The following is a 19,595-nucleotide window of genomic DNA, read 5'->3' on the forward strand; positions in this document are numbered from 1 at the left end:
GTCCGCTCACACACACTCGCATACAGGCATACTCATTGATGGACAGTCAAAAAAAAAATACTGTCTACTACCAGGTTTAACGGTTCAGCACAACGAATTTGACAACCCTCCAGTGTGCATTTCTCAGCACCATTCAGTCCGCCAAAAGGACATCCTGCATTTCCTGCACAAGTGTAATGTCATTAATGATCTCATCACATGTCTCTTTCCATGTGCCCTGACATGCCAGTCTCCTTCAGAATGCTCTCTGTGGTGTCTCTTCAGTTGAACTGTTCAGTAGGTGGAGGAAGAATGTCACTTACGGAGGTAAGGAAGTGTCTGTCTGGTACATAAAAAAACAGGTAGTACATGTTTGCTTTTTATTGCCAATTGTTACAAAAACCCTAATTTTCCCATTTCTCTCCTCAAAATGCTCCTTACAGGAGCTGACATTGTGTCGAGGAGAACAGAGGCTTTTCAGATGAGTTTACGATGAGAGGAGGAAGTAAATGCTTTTCACTTGAAACACTCTAGAACAGAATGAGTTGGAATAGGGGCTTACTCATCCAGTTTTGGTCAGATTGACATGCACAGTAAGAAGCACTTTCCATGAATAGAGTACAAAAGCTTAACCTTCAGAAATGATTACATTAAATGTTTCACTCATTTTCAGTATGATTTGCAACTTGTTTGACATTGATAATAATAAGAACTATTTATTGAGCACCAAATTAGCATATTAGAATGATTTCTGAAAGATCATGTAACACTGAAGACTGCTTATTTTTAATTTGTTATAATATTGTCACAATATTACAGTTTTTACTGTATTTTATCAAATGAGTGCAGCCTTGGTGTTCATAAGAGACTTCGTTCAAGAATATAAAAAAAATATTTCCAACCCCAAATTTTTTGAACAAAAGTGTAGAATTGATTTGGGATCACTAAACAGAGTTTACACCCATTTTTAGTAGATTTTTTATATATATATATATTAATATATATAATATATATATATATATATATTATATATATATATATATTTATATATTATATATATATATATATATATATATATAATATATATATATATATATATAGACAAAATTTAAGAAGAGTGATGCTAATGGGGCTATCAATAGTATATAAATTATTTCTTTCTAAAACAAAAATATTTACATGAAATTTTTTTCTTTTTGAAGACAAATATTTTTTTTCTGTAATAGCATAGGTAACAGATGAAAGCTGTGCTGGTCAAATGCAGTCATTCCTCCAATTTGTGTGAACACTGAGAACATGCAAGGAGATTTTTTTTGCTTATATGTATTAAATCATGCAGGGTTGTGCACAAATTGTGAGACAGGTAAATAGGACTTTTGTAGTCATTAAAATATATTAATAAACAACAATGAATTGAATATCAGTTTATATGTGTTATATGTATAATGTGTATATATTCTGAATGTATATGTGTATATGTATAATTTATGATTATATTTGTTGGATACATTAAAAAGTTCAAGGTGTCTGAAGTGGGACAGGCCAAAATTCACATTTTAAGTTAATTCATGATGAGTTCACCAAAAACATGAGATTTATGCCTCTAATGGTTTTTTATTTTTATTTTTTATAAAGTGTACCCTATCCTTGGAAAGTGCCAAGTACCTCCACACATGGAGAGAAAGCATCTGCTCATGTTTCATTTGACATTAAGACTGCTCTCACATTCTGATTTGGTCATGCAGAGAGTAGTTTGAGATGTAGTTTGTTTGTTTTTATCCAAAAAAAAAAAAAGAAAAATATAAAATTCTGATGGTACACCTATTTTTATATTGTATCAATATATTACAATTAATGCAACTCGCAAACGAGCTCCCTGTGTCATTGCAATTAACTGCATACACAATTCTCCTGAATGTAAATACAGAAAGCAGCACTGAACTTTACAATGTACACACTGGAGGGGATGATGTTGAAAAAAAAAAAAAAACTTATTTTTCTTCCAGGCCAAAAAACAGGTTGTACCCATGGAGACCATGATGAAGAAGAAGAGACGAGAGAGACTTGCCCTATGATAATATGGATATGGACAAACAAGGAATGTCACAGACCTACAGTAGTTAGACTGCCCTCTCCTGCTCACTAATAGGCCACCGTTTAACCAACCGTTCTCAGCCGTTATATGGCCCATTATACTTCCAGAGAATGAGTCATTACGGACAGGGTGTGATAAACTAAATCAGTTCATTTATCTCTTAACCTGTCCAGAAGGTGTCTGTCTAGCTACTGCAGAGGGCAGCTTTTCCATAAGAGCTGCCAGAGAACGTGGTCTGATGGGATCACGGGGCAAACTGTGGGGAAACCTCTTACGACGGCCATAGATTGCCGTTTAGGGTGCATCAGCCCAGACGGTGGGGTGTCTGTCTTTCTATGAGAAATGCTGACCGCATAGAGTGGCCTGTGGGTGTTGTCCGCACAGGGGGGTGGTGTTGTCCTGGTTCTGGCCTTCCATGTCCATGTCGAGAAGGCTTTTATGGACGACTCCTACTCCAGCGCTCACTCCGCTGTCACCCGAGCCCAGCGGACTGTCACAGCTGCTACCTGGAGACGAACTGAGCGTCTGGGACAGAGATGATAGTTTCCAGGGGTCTGGACGTGCCCGAGCCGGGGTTGGTCGGGGGCGAGGAGCGAACTCTAGGGTTTTGGGACGCTCGAGTGTGCCCGTATGGCTGTCTGGCTCTGGCACGGGGATGGGAGGAGGAGGTTTGCGTCGATGGGCTGAGGGATAGACCACAGACGGGTCAGGCAGGCGAGGAATGTCAAGAGCTTCACGAGAACCTGCAGGAGAACACATGAAGGACTCTTTAAGTGACATTATAATTCACATTAAAGAAATTAAAAAAAAAATGATTAAATCAGATTTTCAAGAGATATGAGAGACACTAAAAAAAATTGTTAAAATATATATATATATTTTACTTAAATATGAAAATAAAACATGATTAATATATATATATATATATATATATATATATATATATATATATATATATATTATACACAATTAAATATTACATATACTGAAATACAGCAAAAAGCAAATGTAAAAGAAAAAAATATTAATAACACTTATGAGAATCACTTCTAAGAACAATGGGGAAAAAATTCATTCTCATTGCTGTAATATGAAACAAATCATGTATTATTTTAAATATTTTAATTGAACATGTATATTGTATTAATATATATTAAATATAATAAATATATATACTGTATATGCTGTAATATACATCAATAAAATATTGTTTTACAGTAATGACAATCACTACTGAGCATAATGAGAATTACAAAAAAGTTAAGACAAAAATTAATCATTTTAAAAGAATACCTTTATGAAAAATATTACATAACCACTGCAAAAAATCATTCTCATTACTGTTTAAATGAAACAAATAAAAATATATAATATATATATATATATAATATATCTGTTTAAAATATATTTTAAGCAACATATATATGATATATATATATATCTTTCTGTACGCATTCCTCTAAAGCAAACATAAAGTAAATATTTTATATAATATTTTATAATTTTTGCAGAGTACTTACACATAATGGAAGTAACTGTTATACTTTATGCAAAATAAAACATTTCATTTTACAATTAAATGTTCATGTAAATAGCAAATAGTATTTAAAGTAAAATGCTGCACCTGTATATGGTGTAATGGTCGGGGCTGGTGTGGGGATGAAGGGCATGCTCCCATCAGAGGGGGTGCGTCGATGCCCCACGACCGTCTGTGCTCGAGGACGGATGGCCCCATCAGAGGGTGTGCGGCGGTGCCCACGGTTTAATGCCATAGCTGCAGAGACGTGGGTGGGTGTGAGGGACTGATTGGGCTCTCGTTTGAAGCTCTCTGCCCTCAGGTCCAACAGAGGGTTTAATGCCGGTGCAGAAGAGATCACTGGGGGAGCACTACTAGGGGTCGGGGCAAAGTCATCAGGATCAGAGGGCAACAGGGACTTGGTGGAGTTGCAGTCAGAGAGGGAGGACAAAGAGAGGAGGGTAACGGAAGGAGACGGGTCCATGCTGGGCAGGATAGAGTCATGATGGCGGTTGTGGGACAGGGAGAGTGACAGTGTGCGGCTGGGTGGAGAGGTGCTGCGTCTAAATCGGCCCGTGCGCTGGAACAAACCCTCCTTCTTCTTTCTCTGCTCCTCTCGCGGGTCCTGCTCATCTTGACTCATCTGAACACATATGAATGAATAATGTCACATTAGTTCAACAATAAGGTCAAACAATAATAATATATATAGCAATAAATCAAATGAGAATTACAAATAAATGAAAAATACAAATAAATAAAAAGAACAAATTTTAGTGGTGTTAAAAATATGTTCTTTATGCAAAATAAATATTCTATTTTAAATTACTGGTGCTGAACATGTTTTTTTAACGTTCCCTTATTTTGTAACATTCACTCATTTTAAAGAAAGAAAATATTAAAGTAGTATTAGTATATAAAAATGTAGTTACTCACATATGGTAATTCAAATGATTTAATAATTACTTAATATGTAATGATTATATTAATTGTGAAACTATTTATTTCAATATTAAATTACAAATATTAATTCACACAAGTATTACAATTAATTGTTACATGTATAATAATTACATAGTAATAATCATTATTTGTTGTCTTGTTTATGAAAAATAAATGGACTGAAAAAACACTATTATCAACTCTCCTATTAAGACTCTTTTCTTCTGTTCCTTACTTTCTTTTCCACTTTCTCAGTCTCTCATGATGTGTACCTGTTGTCGTCCCAGCTGGAAGATGTCAGAGCCCAGGCCCACAGCGGCCAGTACGGAGGCACAGCCCAGCAGCAGCAGGTCACTCTTTTTCCTCTGACTGCAGCGCCGAACTGAATCCTGTGAGCCTATTCCCGGCCCTGAACTCGCTGATCCTAAACCCAGCTCCTCCATCGCTCCATTACTGCCCAGCTCAGGAGCCAGGCATCCTGGGGAACTGTCATCAAACTCACAGTGCTCCTCTACACAGAAAATAAAGGTAGTGAATTAATAATGAATGAAGAGAAACAGATCATGAACTTCCTATAATTTCAGTTGATATCAAGATTAATCATCATACTGTGTGTCTATAAGCATGTGATTCAGACTCACCCATTTCATTTAGGCTTGAGAACCCAGTTGTCATAGGAGCATGTTTTGGGGACTTCCCCAGATTTGGAGCGCTGGAGGACCACACCTTACCCTCCCCAAGTGACTTTAACCTATAAACAAGGGGGGGCTGGATCAGCTTTGATTACATTTTAATTTAAAATCAATTGAATTATATATTTTTTACATACATACACACAGATATATATGTGACCCTGCACCACAAAACAATAAGGGTCAGTTGAAATTGAGATTTATACATCACCCGAAAGCTGATTAAATAAGCTTTCCTTTGATGTATAGTTTATTAGGATCAGACAATATTTGGCCGAGATTCAACTATTTGAAAATCTGGATTCTGAGGTTGCAAAAATATCTAAATACTGAGAAAATCACCTTTAAAGTTGTCCAAATTAAGTTCTTATCAATGCATGTTACTAATCAAAAATTTGGTTTTGATATATCTATGGTAGGAAATTTACAAAATATCTTCATGGAACATGATCTTTACTTAATATGATTTTTGGCATAAAAGAAAAATCATTAATTTTGACGCATACAATGTTTTTCTGGCTATTGATAAAATATACCCCAGCGACTTAAGACTGGTTTTGTGCTCCAGGGTCACACACACACACACACACACACACACACACACACACACACACACACACACACACACACACACAGCCTGAAGTTATATATATATATATATATATATATATATACATACTTCTGGAAATCTGAATAATTTAACTTTAAAGTGGCTTATAATTGTCTTCAGTGTTTAGAAGCTAGGCCCAACCAATCATCATAGAATCATTAAAAAATTTATACAAAATTTTGTATTCTTAAAGATAATAATAATAAATCAATAATAAATCATTAAAAACATAAGTGGACTTCTAAATAAAATAAATCAAATCAAATCAAATATAAAAAACTAGTTAAATAAATAAATAAAAAAACAATAAAACTCTTTTAAATGTATTTTGTTTTGGTCTACCTGTCCTCTCCACCGACTCTCTCCCGCTGATGTGTGGAGCTGGGCCCCCATGTCCGGCCCTTCTTCTTGGTCCCTAGATCCTCTTTCTTACACACTGCCGTCCGGCCCCACGTCTTCCTTCCATCACTGGGCGTCACTAGACAACACAGCAATACAAACGCATTTCAGAAAATATTCAATATTATCTTTGCTTTAGCATACTCAACATGAAGTATGGATTAAATAGAAACACAAGCATGTAATCTAAGACAGTCTCAATGCACTTCACAGACACATTCAACTCTTTTAAGTGGTATTGATTGTTGGCACATGGCAGAGCAGGCACACATCAGTATGTACTACTCCAGCAATGTACTGTGGTCCTTGTTTATTCTCCTATATAAAACCAAAACATTCAGGCATTGACTTACAGCGTATGGCTCTGAGGCGAGGGATGACCCCTGGGCTGGCTGGAGGAGTGGTGCTTTCACTACCCTGACCTTTCCTCTTGTCCACACTGGGGGACGCTTGCACTGTGATCTTATGTTCAAAACCTAAAACAGAAAGTTTTCATTCCCACTGTATGATAAAAACATTTTACTGGACAATAACACTGATTTGATTGGGCGGGGGGGGGGTTCTTTTGAATATAAATGTACAGCAATACTGTGAAATATTATTATTGTGATTTGAATACAGTTAAAACAATAATATTACGAAATTTAAATATGATTTAAAATAACTATTTTCTATTGCAATATATTTTATGATATTTATAATGAATTTTGAGCAGCCATTACTCCAGTCTTCACAGGAATAAATTACATCATAAAATAGATTAAACTAGATAAAAGTTATTTTAAATTTCACAATATTACTGTTTTTACTGTATTCAAATCACACCACAGACATATAAAGAAGAACAACATTAAACAATCATAATTATTCTGAATTTTTGTCCAGTAGTGTATATTCCTATTCCACCCACCAGACGGCAGACTGATGCAGTTGCTGTCCCTGCCAAGTTTGAGCAGTCTGCTCTTTTTGAAGTGGCCTTTGCGTTTTTTCACGTGTGGTTTCTCCTGATACATCTGATGGATAATGATGTTGAGCTCTCTCTCCACGATGTCGATCTCCCTCTCGGCTAACTCCTGCTCACGCCTCCTCAGGTGCTCCTCTTGCTCCCTCTGCTCCTCAGCTGCCCGCGCCAGAGCTTCCTCCCAGGATCGCAACTCCTAATGAACAGGCCATTATTTAGACCAATAATCCACTGAGCCTACAAGTTACTGCTTATAATATTGTTGCTAGTGTAATTTCTCTAGGCGTAGATGATTAGATTTTCCCACACATTAGGCTCTCTTTGGTGCTATTTATATATTGGTTCACAATACTTGTGTGTAAACACACACTGTAGTCTTAAGCATCTAATCTGTACTCTAGCTTTATTATATCCTAAATTTATAAAATATCTACCAGTAAATGTACAGTACCGGGTCAGTAAGATTATTTTATTTTATTCAGCAAGGACGCATTAAATTGATCAAAGGTGACAGTCAAAACTTTACACTGTTTTAAAAAAGTCTTAAATTTCAAATAAATGCTGTTCTTTTGAACTTTCTATTATAATTTTCTTGAGCACCAAATCAGCATTTTAGAAAGATTTCTGAAAGATCATGTCATTTTCATATATTATTTTCAAATATTTATATTATATTTTGAAAATATTACTGTTTTTACTGTATTTCATAAATGCAGCCTCTGGCAAGCATAAGAGAAAACATAAAAAAAAACATGTACATATTGTATTTTTTTTTTTTTTTACATATTATAATTTTTCATTTGTATTTATTTTAGTATTCTTTTTAAATAAAAAAAATTAACATTTAAAATGATAATTGGGTATTGGTTGCTAATTGACAGTACAGAAATAAAGCAAACATTTAAAAAAAAGTTACTGTATTATTAAAGTTATTTTATTTGAAATTTTAAAAATGTTTAAAAAAACTAAATTTACAAGACTTTAGTTTATAGAATATTAATATCAATTATAATATTATTCATATGGTTAAATGTGTAAATTATATGGTATTATAGAACTGGTTGACAATAAAGGGTAAATGGTAATCCACATTCATTATCCAAATGGTTTTTAATAGCAACAGAATATATATAAATACGAACATTTTTCAGAAGTTCACCACATGCCTCTCGTATTTTCTCCTTGAGATGTATTAAATATTAAACATCAATTTATGGTCCTAACCTTCTCTTTTGCTCGTAGTTCATCAAACATCTGCTGTATCTCCAGCCTCCAGTCTTCCTGCAGGGAATGGAAAGACTCGAGGGGCATCTGGAACATGGCTGATTGCTCAATGTCCACCAGCCTTTTCAATATACTCCCAAAAGAAGGACGTCCATGTGGGTTAGGACACCAACACTCTACAGAGAGAGAGTGATGATGTAATATCGCACAGGTCAATGTTTCATGTGGTTCATCCGTAACTGTTCTTACCTCCCAGCAGCTGTGCAAAGGCCTCAGGGCAGGTGGAGGGGATGGGAAGGGTCAGCTTGTTCATAGCAACTCCATAGGCCACAGCCAAAGCATCGATTTCACGGTATGGCACCTCACCAGTTAGCAGCTCCCAGAGTAACACTCCAAAACTGACATGGAAAAGACCATAATCAGCCACAAAACCTCAAGTTAGGCCACAAATAATAGTCCACGGGAGGACGGAAGCTCACCTCCACACGTCGCTGCTTTTGGAGAACAGGGACAGCTTGATGACCTCTGGAGCCATCCAGGCATACGTGCCCGCTGCGCTCATCTTTGTGGTGCGATGCCATTCCCGAGCAAGGCCGAAGTCTGTGATCTTCAGAGTCTTCCCGCTCAGGTCGTCTCTCTCCACAGGCTCCAGAATCAGAACTGAAATGAAGAACAGAGAAATATGAAGCCAAAGTGGGTTGGAGATGAATGGAGTGAATTTTGGCTCTCTGTTGATATTTCTGAATAATGAATATTGGAAACAATAACAACTTCTGCGTGTAATATCCAGTAATTAGTCTCAGTGGTGCTCATCAGAAGTCAAACCACATTATTTGGCACACAGAGGCTTTACACAAAGATGGCAAACAATATCCTTGATTTGCACTTCAGATAAAACTGAAGCGCAAACATAGGTAACACAACGTTTGAGTCATATGACAGTGTGGGAACCAGTGAAGTAAATACACAAAACTGCATCTACAGATCATATTAGATCAAAATATCAAATACATTTTATAATAATAACTATTATTCTTTTACGCATTCCTATTCTCACAAGTTTTTTGAGATGAATTAGTATTCGCAACTCATTTTACTTCGATCTGTGACGTATTTCTGAGTGGAACAGGATGCTCAACGGGAACAAAATCTAGGGCGGGATTTGATTATATGCATCAGAAATCAACTGAATCATCAAAAGTGACAGTACTACACCAGAATGAGTTACAGTATCCTCCTACACTATTACAGAATTTTATTTTCAGGCTGATGTCTAAAAATTTTAGAATTGTTCTTTTCATCTAAAGAAGAGAAAGTGTACACACAGTAAATAACAAAAGAAATAAAATCAATTTTCTTTTCATCTAAAGAAAGAAAGTCACACACATTTTGGACAGTATGAGAGTCAGTAAATAATAAGTGTATTTTCATTATTTGGGGAAAGTAACCCTAAAAAGGACATGCGTCCATTCAAACTCTATGCTACTCTATTTGCTACAAATTAATGTCACTTAGAAGAAACTAGTCAGATTATGCTGAGACCAACATAGACTGTTTGCTTGTCCTAAAAACTAGTGCAACCTGACTACATTAAATACAGTTTGTTTGTTATTGTGTTGGGTCGCCGCCTGATGGTGAATGTAAAATTTAGATCCTGATGCAAAAACAGTTGATAATCTGTCCTAAAATGCTACCTAAATAGATGTTTGGCTTTTGTTAATCTCACAAAACATCCCACGTGGCCCTCAAAAGAAAAGAATTTGTTTCAGAGATGGACTTGGTTGCTACATTTTGATGAAAGCAGATAAATATTTTTTGTCTTTGAGATAATGAACTGTATACACCATTTAAAAATATGGAGTATTAATAAGTCTCTTATGTTCACCAAGCAGGTAAAATGCAGTTAAACGGTAACATTATGAAATATTATTACAGTTTAAAATAACTGTATTTATATATATATATATATATATAATTTATTCCTGTGATTGCAAAGTAAAATTTTCCACAGCCATTACTCCAATCTTTAGTGTCCTTCATAAATCGTTCTAATATGATGATTTGGTGCTCAAGAAGCATTCTTATTATTATCAGTGTTGAAAACAGCTGTGCTGCTTAATATATGACTTTACCATCACTTTTGGTGAATGTAATTTGTCCTTGCTGAATGAAAGTATTAAATTCTTTCCAATAACAAAAATAAATCTCACTGAACCCATATTTTTGAATTGATACTGTACATAATGGAATGAATGCAATGTATACCAGAATGGAACAATGTACTGTAAATCATTCACAATAAGACCATGTATTAAGTAAGTAAACCAGGTCAAATTTTGATAGCCTCTGCAAAATGAAGACTTCTTGACTTTTACGGGGAGTTGAAGGACTATACTGTATCAAATATTTACCAGCCAGTAGCATGTGTGCAGGCAACACAGAGCCCCAAAAAGTAACTTTGACTTTCACCTAACTGAGTGCACACTTATCTATACGCTAATTTATACACAACACAAATAGCTTTACATCACAAGTGAGACACATGACAAGCTTTAACTATACACACATACACATAAGAGGTGCCAGTTATCTGCATGGGGAGAACAATGTCAATATTTCACAGAAGTGGCATTAGACGACACCGATCCTGGTATTGTTATCCATGAATTCAGATCTGTCTTTACTGAAAATACCAAGATCCACACAGTTTATTAGACCAAGAATTATAGAAGTCAATAGGTACATAAGACAAAAAAAGGTTGGGAAACACTGGTCTAAGCCTTACTGTCACGCCACATGAGATAATACAGTTGCCATTAAGACTTAAAGGGGTCATATGATGCTGCTAAAAAGAACATTATTTTGTGTATTTGGTGTAATGCAATGTGTTTATGCGGTTTAAGGTTAAAAAAACACATTATTTTCCACATACTGTACATTATTGTTGCTCCGCTATGCCCCACCTTTCTGTAACGCGTTGATTTTCCCAAGCTCATCATACTGAAAAGCGAGATGTGTCTTTATTGGCCAGCTATCCAGTGCGTTGTGATTGGCCGAATACCTCAAGCATGTGATGGAAATATTATGCCCCATACCAAACTGTGATGAGTGTCCTGGTGCGACGAGACAAAATAAAACCCACTACAAACGAGGCATTTGTTGCATCCAGTGGGGACATAATTACTGATTATAATGACTTATACTGTGTTTTTACGCATTTTGTTGTGCTGCGTATCACGCTGCGTATTGTGCTGCATAAACATAAAACCATGTCTGCATTTATGATTGGCGAAGTGACAAACAACAAGCGCTACTCTACACTGCTCAAAACTCACGTTTGAATCATCAGTGGCAAATTATTTAAATATGAAAATGTACTTACAGACTGTAAGTCAGAAGCACCATACTGTCCTTGCAAAGTTGGAATTGACCCACTTTATAGAAACAGACACCGGCATTGTAGGCTACTCTTCCAGGTAACAGTCCTCCGTCAAATGTGCTGCACACATCTGAATATTTGGGTTGAACTGTTCTGGAACAGTGCTGTAAACACAACTGAACCACTGATTTCTATTTGTGTCCTCTTTTGGCAACAGAGAGAATAAAAGTTATGCCTTCTTTCTTTGCGTGAACATTTGGGTGGTGTTATGCAAATCTTCCCACATTGTGACGTAGACGTGGGGGCGTGTTTAAACGAGCCGTTTCAGGAGGGCGTGGTTGACTCTTAACTATTATAAAGAATATCTCTTTGGATTTGAGACTTTAGTCTTTGCAACTTTACAGATCTTCTTTATTCACCAAGAACTTGTAACACTCCAAAGAGAAAGGAAAACTTGAAATCGGATCATATGACCCCTTTAAAAGAGCTCAACTAGACTTTCTGTCTAGTTCACATTTACAAACATGAGTCACTCTGGATGGAAAAATCTCACAAATAAATCAATGTGAACTATATCTTTCTTTACAGTATACTTCATATTTGTGTGTGTGTGTGTGTGTGTGTGTGTATTACATTTATATATAAATACTGTATGTGAGTCTGTACTGTATGAGAGAGTGATGCTAGTTTGTGGTGCCCTGTTCTTTCCCTCCTCCCTGTATTTCCTCCTGTGTTTCCGTATGCGGGCAGGCTATGGAAATGTTTGGAGTGTCAATACCAACCTTGACTGATTTTATCCTGTGGGGGACGGGTGGAGTGCAGCCTGCTATTCCATTATCACCACACATATGCAAAAGGGAGCAGAGAGAGAGAGACAGGAAGCGAACACAGCTGAGTTTCTGTTTGACCAGCACATCACAAGCTCAGGTTGAACAGGTGGAACCTTTCTCTTTCACATCCATTAAATAAACTAATACATTAAAAATTGTTGTGCCACTTATTAATATAATATAATAATATTATAGAATATGAAATATAGAATTTTATATTATATAAATATAATTTAAGAACTAGATGCATGTTATTTTACAACTAGATGTTTTGTCAATAAATATAAATTATGATAATCTTTTATATTGATCCTACTTTTGTATTAAATAACAAAGATGAAACTTAGTATTGTCTATATGCATTTACAATATATAGATAACAGAATACAGGGGAAAATAACAAATGTTTGCTCTACATATGGATATTTTAATAGAAAAATACAAAAACTAAAAGTGAAAACAATTAGTTCACATTATGAAAGATGCCTTCATTGATAAATTCTTGGAATATCAGATTAAAAGATGACAAAATATAGCAAAAACACTGGATGTAAATGAACACTATTATTATTCAATAGATGCTCTGTTTTTTGGCAGAAACATTGTGTATTTCATATACTTCATGTATTTGTAAACATGGACAAACTTTCTGCTAAAAATATCTTCTTAGAAGGTTGACTGCCAAGGCAAAACTTACTGATAAGACAAAGGAAAAATCTTTCAATGGAACGAGAAAAAATATACATAACATATTCAAGACACGCTGTTATTACTGTATAAGCTAGTATTGTCAGTTTTGCTTCTTAGCTAAATGTAACTGTTTTTACGGATGTTCAGGTATATTAACTGTACAGAAAAGTACTGATTAACATAACATCAGTTCTCTACATTAGTAAACAAGATCTAACAATGAAAAAAACTTCTAAAGAATTAATTATAAGTTAATATTATAGCAGCAATAGGAGCAATCAAACTGTTAGTCTAACTCAGTCCACACTAGTGTTAGAGGGTCATTTTATATAATGAATAAAAATAAAACAAGTAGATAGAAAAGAAAAAGAATAGCTGTTAATTAATGTGCCAACCAACTGTAACTAATGGGATCTTACTGTAAAGTGTTACCGATATTTTTAGTGAACTTAAAGGGATACTCCACCCCAAAATGAAAATTTTGTCATTAATCACTTACCCCCATGTCGTTACAAACACATAAAAGCTCTGATTGTCTTCGGAACACAATTTAAGATATTTTGGTTGAAAACCAGGAGGCCTGTGACTGTCCCATAGACTGTCGAATAAATAACAGTTATAACATGCTCTTCTGTATCATCCGTGCCACAAGGATGCGCTGTTTCTATGTGTATTTAGCTTTGATTTGAAAGAACACAGCGCATACTTGTGGTGCGGATGATACAGAAGAGAATACGCAGCATACAGTGATATGGAGAGACACAGAGGAGACTGTTGACAAAGGAATTGTTGAATAAAGTTGTTATTTTTGTTTTCTTCGCTTACAAAAAGTGTTCCCGTCGCTTCATATAACCCAGATTGCATATCTGATGGCAGATTGACACTGTTATTTATTTCTCACACAACTTTAAAGTACCATGACACTGTTATTTACTTGGCAGTCTATGGGACAGTCACAAGCCTCCCGGTTTTCATCCAAAATATCTTAAATTGTGTTCCGAAAACGAACAAAGCTTTTACGGGTTTGGAACGAAATGGGGGTAAGTGATTAATGACAAAATGTTTATTTTAGGGTGGAGTATCCCTTTAAGCTATGATTTTATATTTCCCTGCCTCATCTCTAACGGTGTACATTTGTGTGTGTGTGTGTGTGTGCATATGTTTCTGCCTCTGGTGTGAGGGGAGATTAGGAGAATAGGAGATGGCTGCTCACAATGTTAATAAGGCTTTGTTATTTGCCTGTCTTAGTGGCCATGTCACCCTGAGGAACAGTTGCCACCAGAGGGTTATGAGGGGGTGAATGTGTGTGTGTGCATGTCACAGAGAACGAATATATAGTGTGAATTGTGTGATTGTGTGAATATATGTGTGGAGAGAGAGGGTGTTCATGAGAGTGAATAATGAGGCACAACATTCGTTGAACATGGTTGAACAAGCGAGGGTGTGTCAGTGATGGTAAATGTGTGTGTGTGTGTGTGTGTGTGTGTATGCGCACTGCATATACGTGCATGTTTGATCCAATTATCTTCTGTTGCAGCTCTTCACTAAAGGCCACTGCCGGCCATTCAGGGCATGCATGGAAGTGTGTGTTTATGTGTTGGGATAATATATGAGAGGACAGTCATACAGGTTTTACAACTAGCAACTATCTAACATCAAACACTCTCAAACACTCTATTCACAGGACATCAACCATAACTCCCATTCATAACATATTTACATATTTACACTTTATGTACAATCTAGCGTATCAGATGAATCAACTTGATTCTGATTCGCTACATCCCACAGTATATATATATTTATTTGTTTGTTTACTTGTTATGTAGCCAGTTATTGCCTTCACCTTCCCTACCTTAATGATCAAATACTTCTGTCTTCCACAGAATTACACACTCTGGACCCCCAACTGGCATAAAATACAACCTAATTAGTATTTCCTTTATATATATCTCCATCTGCAGCTACTTTAACCTAAGCCTGATGATGATTAAGTGCAGCATGGTGTCAGGGCACACACATCTGTCACGCTGCAACCCTTGTTTAACTGTTTGTCATTACAACAAGCAATTTGACCCTTGACCCTTCATGATCCGATTGAAGACTAGACCATTTGTCTCTTCGGCAATCCATGAGATCGTCTTCACAAAGCAGTTTAGTCAAGAGTCAAGGGTGATAAAAAATATTTGAACAGTCACTGATTTATAATTAGCCAATAAAGAAATTATTGTGCTAATGGCTTTTATTATAGTGTGTGTGTGTGTGTGTGTGTGTTTACCACAGAAATAAGCATTTTATAATATTTGGTAAATCACACAAGATTGGCACAGTCCTGAACTTCGCCTGATTTGTCAGGCATACAATCCAAGAAAGAGACAAGCTGTCTCTGAAACACATTCTGTCACCCACACAGTGCAGTCCTTCTTTGTCTCCCTAAAGCTCACTGAATAGGTCTGTGTCTCAATCAATTGCTGAGTCGCACACTCTTTCATATCTTCTAATCTGAAGGCACGAATTCTCCCCTCAGTGCCATATTTAGTGCACACTCAGTAGGGAGCATAAAGGGTGAAATGAAACTGTCCTCTGAAGGCAGGAACAGCTGGTACTGTGGCTGAATCAGGAACCTCCCGCCTCCCATCCCCAAATTCTACCTGCCGCTTCAGCCCAGGTACACTACACTACACTACACTGCTGAAAGAGAGATTTTTACAGTCCCACATGCTGACATAGCAGTTTGAATCCATCGTTTTGTATTTCTCAGGGGAAAAAAATTTCAGGTCATATATCCATATAAATAAAACGATCCATAAATATCAGATATTTGCAATGTTTTTTCTGGTTATATAAAATACAGCAACATTGTGAATATTACAATCAGGTGTTATTGTGCTGTTTTATTTGCCCATTCATTTTCCTGAAGACTAATTTTTCGATCTTTAATTACAAAATGCTGTAATTAATTTCTGTCAATCATTTCAGACTGTTTGTTCTGAAAAAAAAAATTAATTAAAAATTCACCACTGAATCAATGATTACTTTGCATCATCACTCAAAAATTTTAATCGTGCCATTTTTTATTATTTAGCGAAACATATGTTTTACTATATGCATATGCACCTGCATATGCAAGTGCATTTTTTACCATGTTGTTATATTAAAAATGAATAATTATTCTTCCTTTTGTTTATTATGTGAAGATTGTAGAATATATTGATCTTTTTAACTAGATTCAGTGTTTTACATTAAACTTTTACATTAATCTGCCTACAATGGCTGTTTGGTTACAATTATGGTTTTTATTATAAAAATAAAAACATTATTCCACACCATTTCAGAGAAAATATATAAACAACAAGACATCAAATATCATTAAAAGGCATAAAAATATTAAGATAATTTTTTCTATGTCACCCTATACCCAATACAGAAGGTATATATACTCAGCTTTCAAAATATATCTCCTAAAAAAACATATGTACATATTTCTGGACTAGAATTCTTATAGTTGATTTTAGCATAGTAACCTGCACAGCCATAAAAGCAGAATTTCACTGAAAAGGTTATTGACTAAGAACGCTGGTGGCAAGTATGACTGTGGCCCAATCAGCAGAGGCATGACTAAGCTGGGCGGGGCTTGTTTGGACCAATCATTGATCGTGGCCCCCTTCTCCTCCCTATCCTCAGCAGTCTCTGGGAGACTGCATTTCCTCTTTATCACTGTGCCCTACAGACAATCCCTCTCATCCCCCTCTCTCTCTCGTTCTCTCCATCTCTCTCTCGCCCTGCCTACCTCCCTCCATTCCTGTATGAATCAGATTCCAGCTGTCCCCTGCCGAGACATCCATTCTTACACTCAACCAAAGGGGGAAAGAGAAAGAGAGAGGGATGATGGTGGGAATGGGTGAACAGAGAATAAAGGAAAGAGACAAGGACAAGAGGAATTGGGGCATATCATCAGTGTGTGTGTGTGTGTGTGTGTGTGTGTGTGTGTGTGTTTGCATATGTATTTGTATTCTTGTGCTTGTGGCTTTGTGTGCTTTATATGTGGGAGTGCTAAACATAGTGAGTGATGTGGATATTTTAGACAGCAAGCGGCATCAGAAAAAGGCAGCAAAAGAAAGAAAATTAGAGAGAGGTGGATATATATAAACATGAAAGAAGGATTAAAGAGGAGCTATAGATGGAAGTCTGTTTTGGCTTGATAGTGTCTATTAATACATGCATCATACAGATTGATCCCATTCAGTTCATAAAGCCATGTTTAAAGTGCAGTTCTGCAGTGGCTTCAGTGTATTGTATGTGGTTGTTTTGTATCTAGCATACACTACAAGACTTTAGTCTGACACGAAAACCTCCAGATCATAGCAAAGTCTTAAAATTAGAGATTGTAAATAAAGTCAGGGTGGAGAATGATCTCTACTGTGAAACAGAAACATAATATAGCCAGTGTATGCTGATTCCTGAACGAATATCTCTAATGAGTTGGTTCTTTTTTTAGTGAATCAGAAACATACAGTGTAACCAATGTAGTCTGATTTCCAAACAATTACTCTAATGAGCTGGTTCTATTTGTGAGAAAAAAAAAACCTACAGAGCAACTAGTTTTGTTTGATTCCTGAACAAAGGACTCTAATAAGTTGGTTCTTTTTAGTCCGAGTTTCAGACTGCCACGATTTTCCAAGTAGTCGGGTCAATGTTCTTTTCACACTGCATGACTATCTCGGGCCAGCATTCAGTCGCTGCTGTGTTTGCACGATGGATCGGCGACAGAAGCTTTCACACTGCATGACTTTACAAATAGGAAGAATCGCCGACAAACTCCCTGTCTGGCATGCAAAATACGTTTCACAACCAAACACAACGCGAGATGTGACGAGGGAAAACAACGCGATATCAAGCATGCAAGACCGGAGTTCTCACGTGAGACTGGGCTAGCTCAGATGAAACGGTCAAACAGACACGGGCTGCTCCTGCAAATTTCTACTAATTTTTCTTCCATTTCTTGGGTCCACATAGACCGAGAAGAAGGCTTTTTCTGAAACGAAGCCATGCTTGCTGATATTGTGATCATAACTCCTCCCACAGCATGATTTTGAATCGCCAACAGGTCCAGATATTTATCACACACAACACCTAACATATTTCTCATTAAGAACACCTTCAACTAGCCTTGCTGCTCAATACAATATATAGCCGAGCTTGTTTGTTTTGTCGGATAGGTTGGCGTCGTCGGTGGGACTCGTCGGCGATTCTCTCAGATCGCGTCTTTGCTCATTCACACTGCGTGATTGTCACTCGCGTGCACATGAATGAGCACGATTTGCCTGTGATTTCGGGCATTTGTCGGCGATTTCTCAAAAACCTGTCGAATCTTAAAAATTAAATGCAACCAGTGTAGTCTGATTCCCAAATTTAGTGAATCTTAAAAATTAAATGCAACCAGTGTAGTCTGATTCCCAAATGAATCATTCTAATGAGTCAGTTTCTTTTTAGTGAATCGATAACATAAAACACAAACAGTGTAGTCTGATTCCCAACAAATAACTCCAATGAGTTATTTCTTTTAAGTGAATCAAACTATTTTATATAAAAGTAAATTAAATGATGTTGCCTCATTTTCTGTTTTTATTTATTTATTTTTTTTAGTATTGTTTAATATATAGTTAAAGCCATTTTTTTAACTGTACGCAACTTCTATTAAGACGTCATTAAAACATCTGTCTATTTCACTTTGTTAATGGAGTTGTTAAAGGGGTCATATGATGTTTCTAAAAAGAACATTATTTTGTGTATTTGGTGTAACGAAATGTGTTTATGTGGTTTAAGGTTCAAAAAACACATTATTTTTCACATACTGTACATTATTGTTTCTCCTCTATACCCCGCCTTCTGAAACGTGTCATTTTTTACAAAGCTCATCGTTCTGAAAAGCGAGGTGTGCTCTGATAGGCCAGCTATCCAGTGCATTGTGATTGGCTGAATGCATCAAGCATGTGATGAAAATGTTACGCCCCTTACCATACTGTGATGCGTGTCCCGGTCAGAACACCGGCGAGACAATAACAATAAAACCCATTACATAGGAGGCATTTGTTGCATCCGGTGGGGACATAATTACGGATTATAATTGACATTATGTTTTTACGCGTTGCATCGCGCTGCATAAACATAAACCATGTCTGAATTTTTTATCGGAGTAACAACAAACGCTACTCTACACTGTTCAAAACTCACGTTTGAATCATTTCAGTGGCAAATCCTTTACATATGTAAACATA

General features: G+C 36.2%; 1 protein-coding gene across 1 annotated transcript in view; it reads right to left on the minus strand.

The window, feature by feature from the left end:
* Positions 1-1,181: 1,181 nt before the first annotated feature.
* The window catches only part of LOC109112840 (mitogen-activated protein kinase kinase kinase 10-like), a 34,780-nt gene continuing 16,366 nt past the window's right edge, over positions 1,182-19,595 (minus strand). The window contains exons 2-11 of the mRNA XM_042775131.1: positions 8,898-9,078; positions 8,668-8,816; positions 8,419-8,594; positions 7,144-7,390; positions 6,587-6,709; positions 6,177-6,312; positions 5,174-5,283; positions 4,805-5,043; positions 3,699-4,233; positions 1,182-2,817 (exon numbers count right to left, since the gene is read on the minus strand). Of these exons, the coding sequence (XP_042631065.1) occupies positions 2,408-2,817; positions 3,699-4,233; positions 4,805-5,043; positions 5,174-5,283; positions 6,177-6,312; positions 6,587-6,709; positions 7,144-7,390; positions 8,419-8,594; positions 8,668-8,816; positions 8,898-9,078 (2,306 nt within the window). The 3' untranslated portion in view covers positions 1,182-2,407. The remainder of the gene's footprint in view (positions 2,818-3,698; positions 4,234-4,804; positions 5,044-5,173; positions 5,284-6,176; positions 6,313-6,586; positions 6,710-7,143; positions 7,391-8,418; positions 8,595-8,667; positions 8,817-8,897; positions 9,079-19,595) is intronic.

The sequence above is a fragment of the Cyprinus carpio genome, chromosome A18, assembly GCF_018340385.1.
Source record: "Cyprinus carpio isolate SPL01 chromosome A18, ASM1834038v1, whole genome shotgun sequence".
NCBI classification, from domain to species: Eukaryota; Metazoa; Chordata; class Actinopteri; order Cypriniformes; family Cyprinidae; genus Cyprinus; species Cyprinus carpio.